The sequence below is a fragment of the Plecotus auritus genome (genome assembly GCF_963455305.1).
Source record: "Plecotus auritus genome assembly, chromosome: X".
NCBI classification, from domain to species: domain Eukaryota; kingdom Metazoa; phylum Chordata; class Mammalia; order Chiroptera; family Vespertilionidae; genus Plecotus; species Plecotus auritus.
The window spans coordinates 120501273-120515733 of NC_137784.1; the positions used below are offsets into that span (position 1 = coordinate 120501273).

A 14461-nucleotide genomic window follows, 5' to 3' on the forward strand; every position below is an offset into this window, starting at 1 on the left:
AAAACTTCCCCCACCTGGTGAAAGAAGTAAACTTATAAGTCCAGGAAGTGCAGAGAACCCCAAACAAAGGGAATCCAAAGGGGACCACCCCAAGACACATCATAATTAAAATGCCAAGGGCAAAAGATAAAGAGAGAATATTAAAAGCAGCAAGAGAAAAACAGTTATCTACAAGGGAGTACCCATATGATTGTCAGCTGATTTCTCAATAGAAACTATGCAGGCCAGAAGGGAGTGGCAAGAAATATTCAAAGTGATGAACAGCAAGAACCTACAACCAATATTACTCTACCCAGCAAAGCTATCATTTAGAATTGAAGGGCAGATAAAGAGCTTCACAGATAAGAAAAAGCTAAATGAATTCATCACCAGTATTATATGTAATGCTGAAGGGTATTCTTTAAGAAGAGGAAGAAGAAGAAAAAGGTAAAGATAAAAATGAACAACAAAGTGACAACAAATACATATCTATCAAGAAGTGAATCTGAAAATCAAGTGAATAAAAAGTCTGATGAACAGAATAAACTGGTGAATATAATAGGACCAGGGGCATAGAAAGGGAGTGGACTGACAAATCTCAGGGGGAAAAGAGTGTGGGGGGTGTGGGAAGAGACTGGATAAAAATTGTACACCTATGGATGAGGACAGTGGGGGGTGGTAAGGGAAAAGGGTCTGGTGGGAACTGGTGGAGTGGAGCTATGGGGGGGAAAAAGAGGAACAACTGTAATAATCTGAACAATAAAAATTTATTAGAAAAAAAGAAAATTTTCTAACAACAAAAGTAATAGGGTGATATACTTTACTTGTTTAATGCAGCCCAAGTGCTACTCGGAGGGAAATACGTAACCTTAAATAGATGTATTAGAAAACAGGAAATATTTCAAATATCCAAGCCATTAAAGATGCCGGGGGAAAATGCATATTTCACCTAAAAAAGTAAAAGGTATGAAATAATGAATGTAAATGTAGAAATAATAAATTAGAAAATACTGGAGCCATGTAACAAAACCTAGTTCTTTGAATATGCTTATAAGCTACATAAGTTTTATAAATATGATCAATTATTTAAAAAGCAGAAATAGTCCTAACCGGTTTGGCTCAGTGGATAGACGTTGGCCTGTGGACTGAAGGGTCCCAGGTTTGATTCTGGTCAAGGGCATGTACCTTGGTTGCGGGCACATCCCTGGTAGGGGGTGTGCAGGAGGCAGCTGATCAATGTTTCTCTCTCATCAATGTTTCTAACTCTCTATCCCTCTCCCTTCCTCTTTGTAAAATATCAATAACATATATTTTAAAAAATAAAAAGCAGAAATAAACTATAACAGAGAAAACTGTACAAAAATAAATGCAGAAGAGATTGCAGTATTGTAAGAGAACGCAACAAATATATTTCCCTCAAGAAAACCAAATGGTGGACAGGGAACAGTTTCTACATATAGAAGTACTTCAATAATAAATTAAAAACGAATGAGAGAATTCTCCAACCCCTAAGGGATTAATAGATAAATATGATGATGATCAATGACTGCCAGCATCAGCATAAAGGAGATAACCAGGCATTATGTACCTCCTAATAGAAGTACAAATCATCACCTATGGAGTAGTCTTGCAAAATAAAATAAAAAAAAATCTGATCAAGTTTCTACCTCTAACTAGCAAGTAAAGAAATACAGGAGACTTAAGAACATATTAGAGGACACTAGAGTATTGCAGTCTGAAAACTCCAGACTATGAACAACAGGACAGAACACAAGACCAGTGTATGTGTTTTTTAACAATAAAAAATTAACTACAATGATAAAAAGGTGATGTGGGGAGAGGCTGTAGATTAAAAATGACTTAGAGGACATCATTAAAAATCCCAATGTATAGATCATATTTGGGTACCAATTCAAGAAAATTGTGAAAGATAAATGGTTTTATGATATCAATGACATTTAAAAATTTTAAAACTAATAACTATATTGTTTAAATTTTACAAAATATTCCCAGTCATTTTTAATGTATACTGAAATACTTAGAGGAGAAATGATGCTATGTCTTGGATTTTCTTAACATTATTCCAGCAGCAGATATGGGTGGGTAGATGGGGGTATATTTAGAACCAGATTGGCCATGCATTGATGATTGTTGAGACTGAGTATCGGGTAATGGAATTCATTAACTATTCTTTCCATTGGTGTGTATATTTTAGAATTTCTGTAATAATAACTTTTTATTGTAAATATCATGAAATTAAACTTGACATATCAAGTGAAATGGACAACTTTTTAAGAAAAATATGTTTGTAAATAGAGAATTCTAAATGAATAATACAAACTAAAACTGTTTTCAAAGCTAAAGTCACACTTAACTCTTCTAGAATAAGGAGATTTGAGGGTCATTTCTACCAAATGGTCAGGGAGAACTAAATCACCGTCTCATGTAATATCTTCTAATGAATACAAAGTAATTCAAATATTTCTCTCAAGCTAGCTCTCCTTGATTCAAAAACCAGATGAGGACTCCCTCTGAAAATAATACTTGAACCAGGCTTACTCACATGGCAGTAAATGTCTTAGATTGATAGAATATTCAACATAGCAGTGAATATAATGAACAAACTCTGTCTGAAAATAAAAACATGATTCAACATTAAAATATATTTTCAAGGTTAATCCCCTAGATTAAAATATCCAAGAAGTATATAACTTTGCTAGGGAAGCAAAAATAAAGTATCACAGAGTGGGTGGCTTAAAAAACATAAATTAATTTCCATAAAATTCTGGAGACTACAAGTACAAGGGCAGTGTGTTGGCAGGGCAAGTTTCTTCTGAAGCTGTTTCCTAGGCATGCAGATGGCTGTCGCACCCTCTGTCTTCCCATGATCTTTCCTTACTGTGTATGTTATAATACCCTCTTTCTTATGAGGACAACAGTCATATTTATGAGGGCCATTCTTATGACCACATTTTATTTTAATAACCTCTTTAAAGGCCCATAAATTCAGTCAAATTCTGAGTTAATGGGATCAAAGACTTCAACATACGAATTTTGGGGTATGCAATTCAACACACAACAGGGGAAAAATGGAATAGATTAAATCAATGGGTACAGAAAAATAAGGGTAGAAAGAAATTCAACACACATTCATGGGATACATTGTAGTAAACTAATAATATGAGAAGGCTATTTCCATTCTTAAATCTATAGCAAATAAAAATTCCCGTGAAAGTCAGGGGAAAGACACATATTTTCATCTCTATTCTTCAAAACTACACTGGAACACAAAGCCAGAGCTGTGGATATCAAAATAAATAAGAGGTATGAATATTGAAAAGAAAAAGATATTAAATGGTGATAATATGATCAGCTATGTAGAAAATACTAAGGAATACACATGTGGAACATCCAAATAAATAAAACACCTAAGAAAGATAGTGTAAGTTCACTCTAGCAAAACCAAGAGCCTTGAAAACAAAAAAGCAATGACTAATTAGCACATGTACTAGTATTACAAAATATCCCATTCACAACAACAAAATCCAAAACTTTTCTTAAAAGAATCATCACATAAATGTATGAGATCGTTATAGAGGCAACATTTACGGATAGACACAGGTAAAATAAGTCCCAAATAACCAGGTATTTCATATTTATTGATGGAATCCACATCATTTGTAAAGATGTCAATTCTGATTTACACACTCAGTGCCTTACCAGTAGCTTCCAAGATGAGAATCAGGCTTCGGCTGCTATCTTCTGCTCCCAAAACCAAGCCTGGGAAACCACAGAAGAAAGAAAGAGAAACAATAATAAAATCAAAACAAAGTATGATAAACCCTGGGGGAGACTGAGGATTGTGTTGCACTGGTACTTGCCTGTGGAGTGAGGGCGTTCTGGACCTATGAGAAGTTGGGCAGAGTTTGTAAGTTTAATAGAAGGCAGAGGACAGTATAGGGAGGGGCAATGATTTTAAACTTGTGCTTCTGCACCCCTGCAGAAATCCAAAGCTTCCCCTAAGACCACAAAAGCCAGCAGCCCTGGTAAAGTCAGGACAGTGGAAAAGATGGGGCTGATTGAAGCAGTATGACTCAGCGCTGCTAATATTCACCTAAAACCACTCTAATGAGAAAGGGTTGTTTTTCTTTAAAAATACTTCATTGTAGCAAAATTAAGGAATGGCCTAAATTTGAATAGTATCACAGTGAATCACCTGTAGTGAGAGGAGGCTTTTTTCATGCAACACACACACACACGCGCGCACAAACACACACACACATTTTACATATACACTTGGTAGAAGAGTACAGTGTACAAAATATTTCCAACTACAAATGAGGGCTATAAAAAAGAAAATCACTGTACTGGAAAATGCAATGTCAGATTAGCTCAAAGGAGGCAGGACATCCCCAAATCAAGCTGTTCAGTCTCTTCCATGTACAAAATATATATATTTTTTTACAATAAAATGTTTCCCAAGTCTAAGTCTGGCTGGTACAGAAACTCTATGAGAAGTTGGGCTTCTTCTCTGTCATGGGTGCGACTACTCCCCCTCCAGCATCTAGCTAGAACCCAAACCATTCTCTCTAAGAGCTGCACTTGAGCGAACAGTCAGAGCTGGCGGGACCGGGCGATCATTTCCCACATAGTCTTTCATTGAGAAGCCAGGATCCAAGAGGAGGAGCCTCCCAAGGAGAGGACTGAGCAGTCCACCCCTCCCAGAAGAGGGTACCCCACTGAATCCTACATCTCCGCTGATGTTACTCCTGGGAGACTGCAGGCAGGGGTCTCAGGCTGAGCAGTACCCCATGTTTTCATATGGGGGAAACTCAGGGAGGTGGAGGCCTTGGTCTGAGCCTGGCAGACAGGTCAGCAGAGGGAGGAGGCCAAACCTTGCCAGGTATCACAGTGAGGACTTGAAGGAAAATAGGAGTTCCTGACGAAATAGGCCCCTTTCCTGTCATGTTGCTGCAATTATCCCTGGGAAGACGCAGGCCAGGGTCACTGGATGTGGTCAGGAGAAGAGAGGGTCCGGTGTCTGCCAGACAGCAAGTTGCAGACCCTGAGGGAGGACCGAATTGACCCCTATCCTACATACAGGAGGTAGCACAGAATCCAGCCCTCTAACTACTTTCAGCCCTGGGAGGCCCGAGTGTGGTGGTGGGATGTGGCACCCGCTGACTTCACACTAGGGAATCAGGGAGAGCTGAAGACCTTGCTCTGAGTTGCCCCTTTCCATGTCAGGTGGGGGAATGGTGGGACTCGGGCCCTGCCAGCACTCCAGAGGAGGATCTTGAGACAGGATTTCTGAGTCTTCTACCCCAGAAAGAGGGGGACACACAGAAGGCCCCCCCAACACTGTCAGCATGGGAGGTGCCAAGCAGGGCAGGCAGGCAGAAGTGATCTCTCCCCCACGTCCTCCCTCCAGAGGGGGAGTCTCATGGAAATGGGGCCTTAGACTGAGGGGTGCATTATGAGGTCCGCCAAAGGGAGGACATGCAAGCCCTGACAGGAATAAATAGAGATACCTTGGATTGGTCTGGAAGTAAGCCTACATTCTCAGATGGTGTGGGGTGGAAGGGTGTGGGGGTCTACCTTGCCCTGCTGCTGAGGTCCACCCGGGGTAGTCCTGGCGCCTAGGGGCTGATCTGCTGCTACCTCACCACTTCCACCCTGATGTTCTCAGGGTGGGAAGCAGCTGGATCTGGAGCCCAGGAGCGCAGGCAGAGGGAAGCTGCCCGCGCGGTGCCCGGAGTCAAGGTGAAGACTCTGAGCCAGGACTCCGTGGTATTTCCACCTCAGACAGAGTAGAGGGGTCCTGGTCCCGCCTTGTCCCTGCAGTCGTCCTGGGAGACCCCAGGCAGTGTTTCTGGTTGTGGCGTTTGGGGACTGTCCTCTGGGGAATCTGAGGGACTTGAGGTTTTCTATGAAGGGCACGGAGTTTGGTCAGAAGGGAGAAAATCCTGGTCTCTGCCAGGCGTCCAGTTGAGGACCCCGAGGAAGACGGGGAAAAGTCCCAGCTCAGAGGGTGGGGGCCAAACTCGGTCCTGCCTGTGGCCTCAGCCCTAGGCAAATCCCCGCACAGGTGTTTGTTTGGATATGGCACTTCCCGGCTTACGTTTTTGGGTGCCAGGGGGACAGGAGGCTTCCTCTGAGTGGGTCAAACTCAGGTCAGCACCTTAAGGAGGACCCTAGGGGAGGTGTGCGGGGAGCTGCCCCTCCCCCGCCCGCAGATAGAGGAGTCTCCTCCACCCCCACCCCCATTGCCCTTACCCTGGGAGAGTCACGCAGGGTTCCCAGAAGTCCTGTTTCGAGGATTCCCTTCCCCCAGTCTGAGGGGTGGGGCTTCAGACCCTCAGGTGGAGGAGTCCTGGGCCTGGGCAATGATCAGGGCGAGAATCCCTAGGAAGAGGGTTAGATCTCCCGCCACCACCACCGAGGGTAGGGACCAAGCTCGGTCCTGCCTGTGGCCTCAGCCGCGGGCAAATACACGCACAGGTGTTTGGATATGGCACTTCGCAGCTTACGTTTTTTGGGAATCTGAGGGACAATAGGCTTCTTCTGAGCAGGTCAGATTCAGGTCGGCACCTTAAGGAGGACCCTAGGGGAGGTGTGCGTGCGGGGAGCTGCCCCTCAGACAGAGGAGTCTCCCGCCTCCTCCCCCACCCCTTGCCCTTACTGTGAACCCTGGGAGAGCCAGGCAGGTTCCCCGGATGTTCTGTGTCCAGCTCTCCATTGCTGGAGCTGGGGGGTGGGGCTTCAGATCCGCAGATGGAGGCGGTCCTAGGACTGGCCAATCATCAGAGCGAGGTCTCTGAGAAAGCCAGGAAGGCACCGCCCACTGCAGACACAGGGCCACCAGTCCCGCCCTGCCCCTGCAGTGGTCCCTGGGTGACCCCACGCAGCGTTCCGAATTGGGCTCCTTTGGCATTTTCGCCTCAGGAGCCTGAGGGACCTGAGGTTTTTCTCCGAGGTCTGCAGAGTTAGGTCCAAAGAGCGAGAAATTAATTCGAGGTTCTGCCTGGCGTGAAGGTGAGCACCCTGAGGAAGACGGGGGGGAGACCACCCACCGCAGAGGGTGGGGGCCAAACAGGGTGCTGGGGTGCCCGAGTGTTGGGGAACTCCAAGCATCGGTGGTTGATGTGGCATTTCGGTTCTGTCTCCAGAGTCTGAGGGACATGAGGTTTCGCCTGTGGGCCCCGTGTCAGGTCAGCAGAGGAAGGCGTCTGAGACACTCGCTGGTCCTGCCTAATGGAGGAAACCTCCATTCAGTGTGTGTGGGGGTGGGGGGGTGGGGGGAAGTTTTGCCATGAACTTGCTGTTGGCTCTGAGAGACCACTGGCGAGGCCCTTCAATATAGTGTGTCCAGTCCCGCCTTCCAGCTCAGAGTCTCAGGAACATGAGGCTGTGGCAGCTGGGGAAGCAGGAGGTGTCCCTGCCTCCGCTAAGCACTCTGTACTGAGTGGAGAACTCACCACAGAGAGGGTGCCCCAGCCGGCGCCCGCCCAGCACGCACGCGCACACGCAGGCACGCGCACACGCAGGCACGCGCACACGCAGGCACGCGCACACGCAGGCACGCGCACACGCAGGCACGCGCACACGCAGGCACGCGCACACGCAGGCACGCGCACACGCAAGGCCCAAGGCTTCCCTTTTTGCTTACCTTTGGTAATCAGAGGGAGTTTGGGAGTCTGGCTGAACATGAGGCTTTTTCTGAGGGGTGTGGTGCAGACTCAGGTCAGTAGCGGGAGGAGGCCTAGGCCCTGCCAGGCTTCAAGATGAGAACCTTGAGGGAGGAGTGAGAGGACCTAGGAATCCAGATTGTGGGGGTTCCACAGTAGCCTGCCTCTCACGGAAGCTTTGGGCAGGGCTCTGGAGCACAGAGGCCCTTCTTTATCCACCACTGACTTCCTTTTCTGGCATCTCAGGGACACAGTGACCCTGGGCTGAGGGACCATGCTCAGGCCAGTAGAAGGGAGGAGATGCCGGACCTGCCAGGAATACGTATGAACACTTTGAGGATAGATGATGGGACCATTCACTTCAGACAAAGGGGCTCTGCAAACACCCCACTCCACTTCCTGTCAACCATGGGTGGACACAGGCAGTAGCGGTCAAGTGTGGTATTTCCTCACTTCCTCCAGGAAGTTGTGGGGCTTGCCTCTTGGAAGTGAGGCCTTCATCTGAGGAGGCACTGAATACATTGAGGGACTGTGGGAGGACAGAAGATATCCCCCTCGCCCCCTTCCACACACACTGTAGGACAGATAGTGCTCAGCCCCTGCCATAGCCCTAGGACACCCTGGGCAGGAGTGGCAGGATGTGGCCTCTCTTTGCTTTTATCTGGAGGTTCTCAAGGGAGAGACAACCTAGCTCTGAAAGAGTCAGAGCAGCCTGGCAGAGGGTAGAGTCCAAGGCCCAAATTGGGGTTCTCCAGTGTCAGGACTGAGAGCACTCCCTACAGCACAACAGATAGGACCCAGGCACTCTCTGCCCTTGCTGTCAACATGGGAGGACCAGGGGCATGGTTACTGAATGTGGCCTTCCCTCACTACCCACTCCCCGGCGGATGGGGGTGTCTCATGAAGGTGAAGACCTTGTTCCCATGAGTGTGGCCTGAGTTCAGCAGAGGGAGGCTATCACACCCTGCAAAGTGTCAACATGAAGACTCTGGGGGAGGACCTCTCACCCCATGGAGAGGAATCTCACAGAAATGCCCCTGCAGTCAGCCCTGGCAGGCCACACAGGAGGGTTACCAAATGTGTTGTTTTCTGACTTCCACTTTGGGAGTCTTGGGGAGCTGAGGCTTTTACTGAGGTGTGTGACTTCAGGCTAGTTAATGGAGGATACAGCCAGGTTCTGCCAGACATCAAGCAGAGGGCTGTGAGAAGGGGCCTCAGCCTGCGCTGGAAATACCCCAATAGCTAGAGGACCCCATTCCCACCCTTCCCCTCCTGCCAACATCAGGAGAGCATGGCAATGTTGGCCCTATGTGGCATTTCCTTACTTTTGTCTGGAGGAAGGTCTCAGAGAGGTGGTCTAAGGTGGTGACAGTTTTAGGGGGAGCCACAGCAGCTCAGAAGAGGGCAGAGTCTCAGGTTCTGGCCGGCATCAAGGTAAGGATCCTTAGTGAGGCCTGAAGGTCCCCCTCCCCCAAAAGATGGACCCCACAGAATCTCATCCCTGGGAGGATCTGAGCAGGCATGGCCAGATGGGAAAACTCTCACATTTGCCAGGAGCTCTACCAGGAGTCAAGATGATGGAGTGCTTCAGGAAGGTGAGGTCATGACTGGAGGAGGAGCTTCGGGTCAGAGGAGGGCAGGACAGACCTTGCTAGGAATACAGATGAATAAATACTTTGAGGGAGGACTGACTATATTCCCCATGCCAAAACAGACCCCAGGCAGGGGTGTCTAGATTTGGTGTCTTTTTCCTTTTGTCTGTAGTGTCCCAGGGAAGTGAAGGCCTTGGTCTGAGCTGGTGACATCAGCAGAGGAAAGAATCCCAGGATCTGTGAGGCGTCAAGGTAAGATAAGGACCTTGAAGGGGGACTAAGGGTCCCCCCTAACTCAGACAGAAGGGGAGTTGCTCACAGAAACGCCACCGTGTTCCCAACATCCACCCTGGGAGGATCTGGACAGTAATTCTGAGATGTGGTGCTCCCTCACTTCCTGCATGGGGTGGGCGGAGGTGTTTCTGGGAGGTGAGGCCTTGGTCTGAGGGGCTGATTTCAGGTCACTCGAGGAGGTAGGCCCAGGCCCCTCCAGGAGCAAAGAGGAATACCTTGAGGGATGACGGAGGGAACCCCCATCCCTGCTGTCAGTCCTGGGAGACCCCGGGCAGGGATGGCTGGATGTGATGTCCCTTTACTTTTGTCTTGGCGATGGTCTCAGGGAGTTGAGGGCCTCGGTCTGCATACGAAGGCAGGTCAGCTGTGGGAGCCACGTCAGGTCTGAAGAGGAACGAGTCCCAGCTCTACCAGGAGTCCCGGAAAGGAGCGTTGGTGAGGACCAAAGGTAATTCCCACCCCAGAAAGAAGAGACTGTGCGGAGCCTGGCTGTCTTCCGTTCTTAGCTCTGGCTGGACCCAGGCGGGGTTGGCTGGATATAGTATGCTCTGACTTTTTCCAAGGGTGAGGGAGCTGTCTCGGCAAGTGAGGTCATTTTCTGAGGGGGCGATGTCCAGTTAGCAGGGGTTGGCCCAGGACCTGTCAGCCAGAAAGATGAATACCATGAAAGAGGATTGAGGATAGCCCACCATCCAACTGATGGGGCCCAGCCCTTGACATCAGCACTGGAAAGACCTAGCAGGCGGTGGCAAGATGTGGAGCCTCTTCACTTTTGTCCAGGGGTTCTCAGGGAGGTGAGGGCCTTGTTCTAAGGAGGCATTGGTCTGAGGGAGAGCCACAACAGGTCAGCAGAGGGATGAGTCCCAGACTCTGCCAGGATTTAAGGTAAGTACCCTGAGTGAGCACTGAGGGCAGCACACCCTCACCGTAGTACTGAAGGCATACCCAGCTCTACCCTTCCCCTGCTGTGAGATCTGGGAGGCCCTGAGGCACAGTGGCTGGATACAGTGCACCCTCACTTTCTTCTAGATGGTCTCAGGGAGGTGAGGGCTTGTTCTGAATGGTCAGTACCCAGGACGGCAGAGGGAGGTGTCCCAGGCCCCACCAGGCATCAATGTGAGGGATGCAGGTAACCCTCAGATAGGAGTTGTGAGGAGAGGGCATCTGTGTGAGGCACGTGTCCTCAGGTCAGCAGAGCAGAGGAGGCCCAGGCAGAGTGAGGAGTCAATGTGAGATACATACCCTGAATGTCTATCAAAATCCCCACCCACAGTCCCCAACACCACCTGCTCACAGTCAGGCTTCTCCCTGGAAGCCTTGGGCTGTGCTGCCTGGCTACACCCTGAGGAGCTTTCTCACACCATCCTACAGGTTCCTGGGAGACAAACCATCCAGGAAGACAGGAGCCCAGTGAGGCCCTAGAGCACCCCCTAAATAGAAGACCTGTAAGTCAGCCTTTGTCAGAGCTGCCAAGGGTGCGCATCTCTGCTGAGGCCGCTGACCCTCTCCCTCTCTCCCCCAGGCTCCTGGGAACCCATCTCCCATAATCCTGCTCACGCTTCCACCTGCTGCCCACAACAAGAGTCATCATGTCTCACTCCTCAAAGCGCCCACGCCTCACATTTGAGCCAAACTTTCAGGCCCAAAGTGAGATAATGTTTCCCATACCTGAGGAGGAGAACTCCTCCATTTCCTCTTGCTCTTTCAGCTTCTCCTACCCCTCCCTCTCCCCCTCCCCTCCTTCCTCTCCTGTAATCCCAGGCACCCTGGAGGATGAAGAGGAAAAGGAGGCTGAGAAGGAGGGGGAGAACAAGAAGGAGGAGGAGGGGAAGGATGGTGAGGAAGAGGAAGAAGAGAAGGAAAAGGAAGAGGAGGAGGGGGAAGAGGAGGGAGAGGAGAAGGAGAAAGAAGAAGAGGAAGAGGAGGAGGAGGAGGAGGAGGAGGAGGAGGAGGAGGAAGCAGAGGAGGAGGGAGAGGGGAAGGAGGAGGAAAAGGAGGCCGAGGAGGAGGGGCAGGGAGAGAAGGAGGAGGAAGAGGAGTCTGAGGAGTGGGAGGAGGAGGAGGAAAAAGAGGCAGAGCAGGAGGAGAAGCTGGAGAAGCAGGAGCAGCCTGCTTCTAAGACATCAAGACCTCCCCAGAGTCCTCAGAGATCCATGGCATGGAGCACATCAGTTGGAGGCTCCAGCAACCAAGACAATGAGGATACAAGCTCTCTGCAGACCTCAGCAGACCCCGAGTCTCTGTGTAGAGACCGCATAGATGAGAATGTGACCAATTTGGTGCATGCCATGATCCTCAGGTATCGTTTGAGGAAGCCTATTACAAAGGCAGAGATGCTACAAGTTGTTAACAAAAGGGACAAGAGTCAATTCCCTGTGATTTTTAAGAAAGCTTGTAAGTGCTTGGAGGTGATCTGTGGCATTGATGTGAAGGAAGTGGTCCCTGCCACCCACTCCTATGTCCTTGTCAACTCACTGGATCTCACCTATGATGAGATGCTTAGTGACCACCAGAGCATGCCTAAAAACGGCCTCCTGATAATCATCCTGGGTATGATCTTCCTAGAGGGCAACTGTGCCCCTGAGGAAGACATTTGGGAGTTCCTGAATATGATGGGAGTTTATGCTGGGAGGGAGCACTTCATTTATGGGGAGCCTAGGAAGCTCATCACCAGAACATGGGTTCAGGAGAATTACCTGGAGTACCAGCAGGTGCTTAATAGTGATCCACCACGCTACCAATTTATGTGGGGTCCAAGGGCCCATGCTGAAACCAGCAAGTTGCAAGTTCTGGAATTTTTGTCCAAGATCAAAGGGATTGACCCCATTTCCTTCTCATGCTGGTATGAGGAGGCTTTAAGAGATGAGCAAGAGAGAGCCCGGGCCAGAATGGGCCCTGTGGGTCATGCTGCTGCCATGTTCACGGCACAGCCTCTCCTTCCCCAACTGAAGAATGAGCACGAATCTTCACTCTGTGTTTGAAAAGGGCACTCACATTTCTAAGTAGAGGAGAGTCAGAGGCAGGGTCAGGCTGGGGAGAATACAGTGTACAACAGCTTTGTGTTCTATGTTGATGGCTTGGAGGTTTATCCTTTGCTCCCCCTCCTTTGGGGTTTTCTCAAATACCGTTCCTTTTCATGGAAGGTTTATTAGCTTTAGAATCTAAGTTGATGAATGAAAGTGGTCTCACATGCATTGTTGCTCTTCAGGTTTAAGAATGAGTTTTGATGTTTTGAAAAATAAATTGGGGAAACTTCCATCTTTTGTGATCTGGAAGAAATATGATGACACTGGAATGGGAATTTCCTTGGGAATGTGAAAGAAGCCTGCGGAAAATAGAGGGGGGAAATATAACAGGTGGTTAATTTTTGGATTCCTTAACCATTTTAGTTTATTCTGTAACATTAAAAGATATATACCTGGATTTCCTTGGCTTATTCAAGAAAGTTGGTGTAATCATAGAAAATGTTAATAAAGGAATTTTACAAATGCTCACCTACTCATTTATTTGCCAAACATTAATTGTATATTTCCTCTTTGGAAAGCACTGTGTTAATAGTGGAGATACTAGGATAAGCAAGACACACCGCTACCCAAAGAATGGTAGAGGCTAGGAGCAGCACTCACATCAGGAAGATGGTGAGATGTCCTCCAATACCTACAGAACAAGTGAAAACAAGGAGGGAGGAGATGAGATTCCAGATGGGAGCACCCAAGTGAAAACGCCCTGAGCCAAGGCAGTTTGGGGCTAAGGGAAACTGCAATTCCTTCCGTGGGAGTTAATTTTAAATTAAGCTGTGGGTGGTGGCAGGGGCCAGGCCCTCAGGGGCTGTGTTCTTGAAGTGTGAGAAAGCCTGACATGGAAAACTTTTGGATCCTGGATAAACCAGGGAGAAAGCTCCACCTTGGGTTGGGTATGGAAAGTGTCTTGAACTTTTTGTCCTAGTGCAGTGAACACAGTGCATGAACTAGGTATTCTAGAGTTGGCCTAAGGCCCCACTAGAGTGTAATTAGGCCAACTCTAAGCAATGTCTAGATTTTGGTGGTAGTGAAATGAATGAAAATAGCACTTTGATGGATGAGTAGCTGGGAGGGAAGGAAGGAGTTGGTCTTTGAGTTAAATTCTGGGAACTCTGAGTTATATCAGCTGGGGAAGACTAACCTATGCCCAAATTAATATATCCTCTAAGAGGAAACATTTAACGGCTTTTATTTGTGAAGCTGTATTTTTTGCCTGATTTATATTCCATCTCCTGTTGAGCTGCATATTATCTGAGAATGTCCTCGATTACAACTAGATCCCAGAGGAGATAGATGGTGGGAGGGTCTGGGGACAAAATAATATTAGAAATTACTGCCATTCATTAAAGTTTGAATCAATGTCAGGTACTGTGCCAGATGCTTTTCTTACTTTACATACATTCCAGCAGTTCTTCCTACGAGGCAGGGCTTATCAAACCCATTTAACAGGTGATGGATCTAAGGCTCATGGCGTTCAGTAATTTCCCCAAGATTTTACTGCTATTAAGTGACAGGGCTGAGATAGGAAGGAGGGAAGGGCAGTGAGAGAGCTTGGGTTTTGCTTTTATTAGGGTTGAATATGCGTACCTATGGTGTCATGGGCTCACTCTTTATTGGGTAATTTATAACACAATAGTAGGTATTTAAAGCTCAGGGATGAGCAAAATACCAAGTAGCCCAAATGGTCAGTTATTGAAGTCAACCGAGATTTTGAATACTAAGGAACCTCAGTGGGGGGAACAGGCCTGGCTATTTATCTAGTTCTGTTCCTAGCAATGCATGATAGTATCTGGTGTAACATAGGCCAATATTCATAGCCACTGGGCACCTGTTTTGTTATTTAGGAACAGCTGAGAATCTTTTGAAGGCTGCCTGAGCCATGAACATC

At 48.0% G+C, this 14461-nt stretch overlaps 1 protein-coding gene and 1 long non-coding RNA gene across 2 annotated transcripts; both read left to right on the forward strand.

The window, feature by feature from the left end:
* Positions 1–9427: 9427 nt before the first annotated feature.
* LOC308240024 lies at positions 9428–11126 on the forward strand. The gene is made up of 4 exons (XR_013959782.1): positions 9428–9511; positions 9879–10001; positions 10925–10998; positions 11076–11126. It is a non-coding gene; the product is annotated as an uncharacterized lncRNA (long non-coding RNA).
* Positions 11127–11706: 580 nt separating this feature from the next.
* LOC308240263 (melanoma-associated antigen 10-like) lies at positions 11707–12534 on the forward strand (the record flags this gene model as incomplete). The annotated part of the gene is made up of 1 exon (XM_080653149.1): positions 11707–12534. The coding sequence occupies one exon, from the start codon at positions 11707–11709 to the stop codon at positions 12532–12534; it is 828 nt and encodes a 275-aa protein (XP_080509275.1).
* Positions 12535–14461: the final 1927 nt, after the last annotated feature.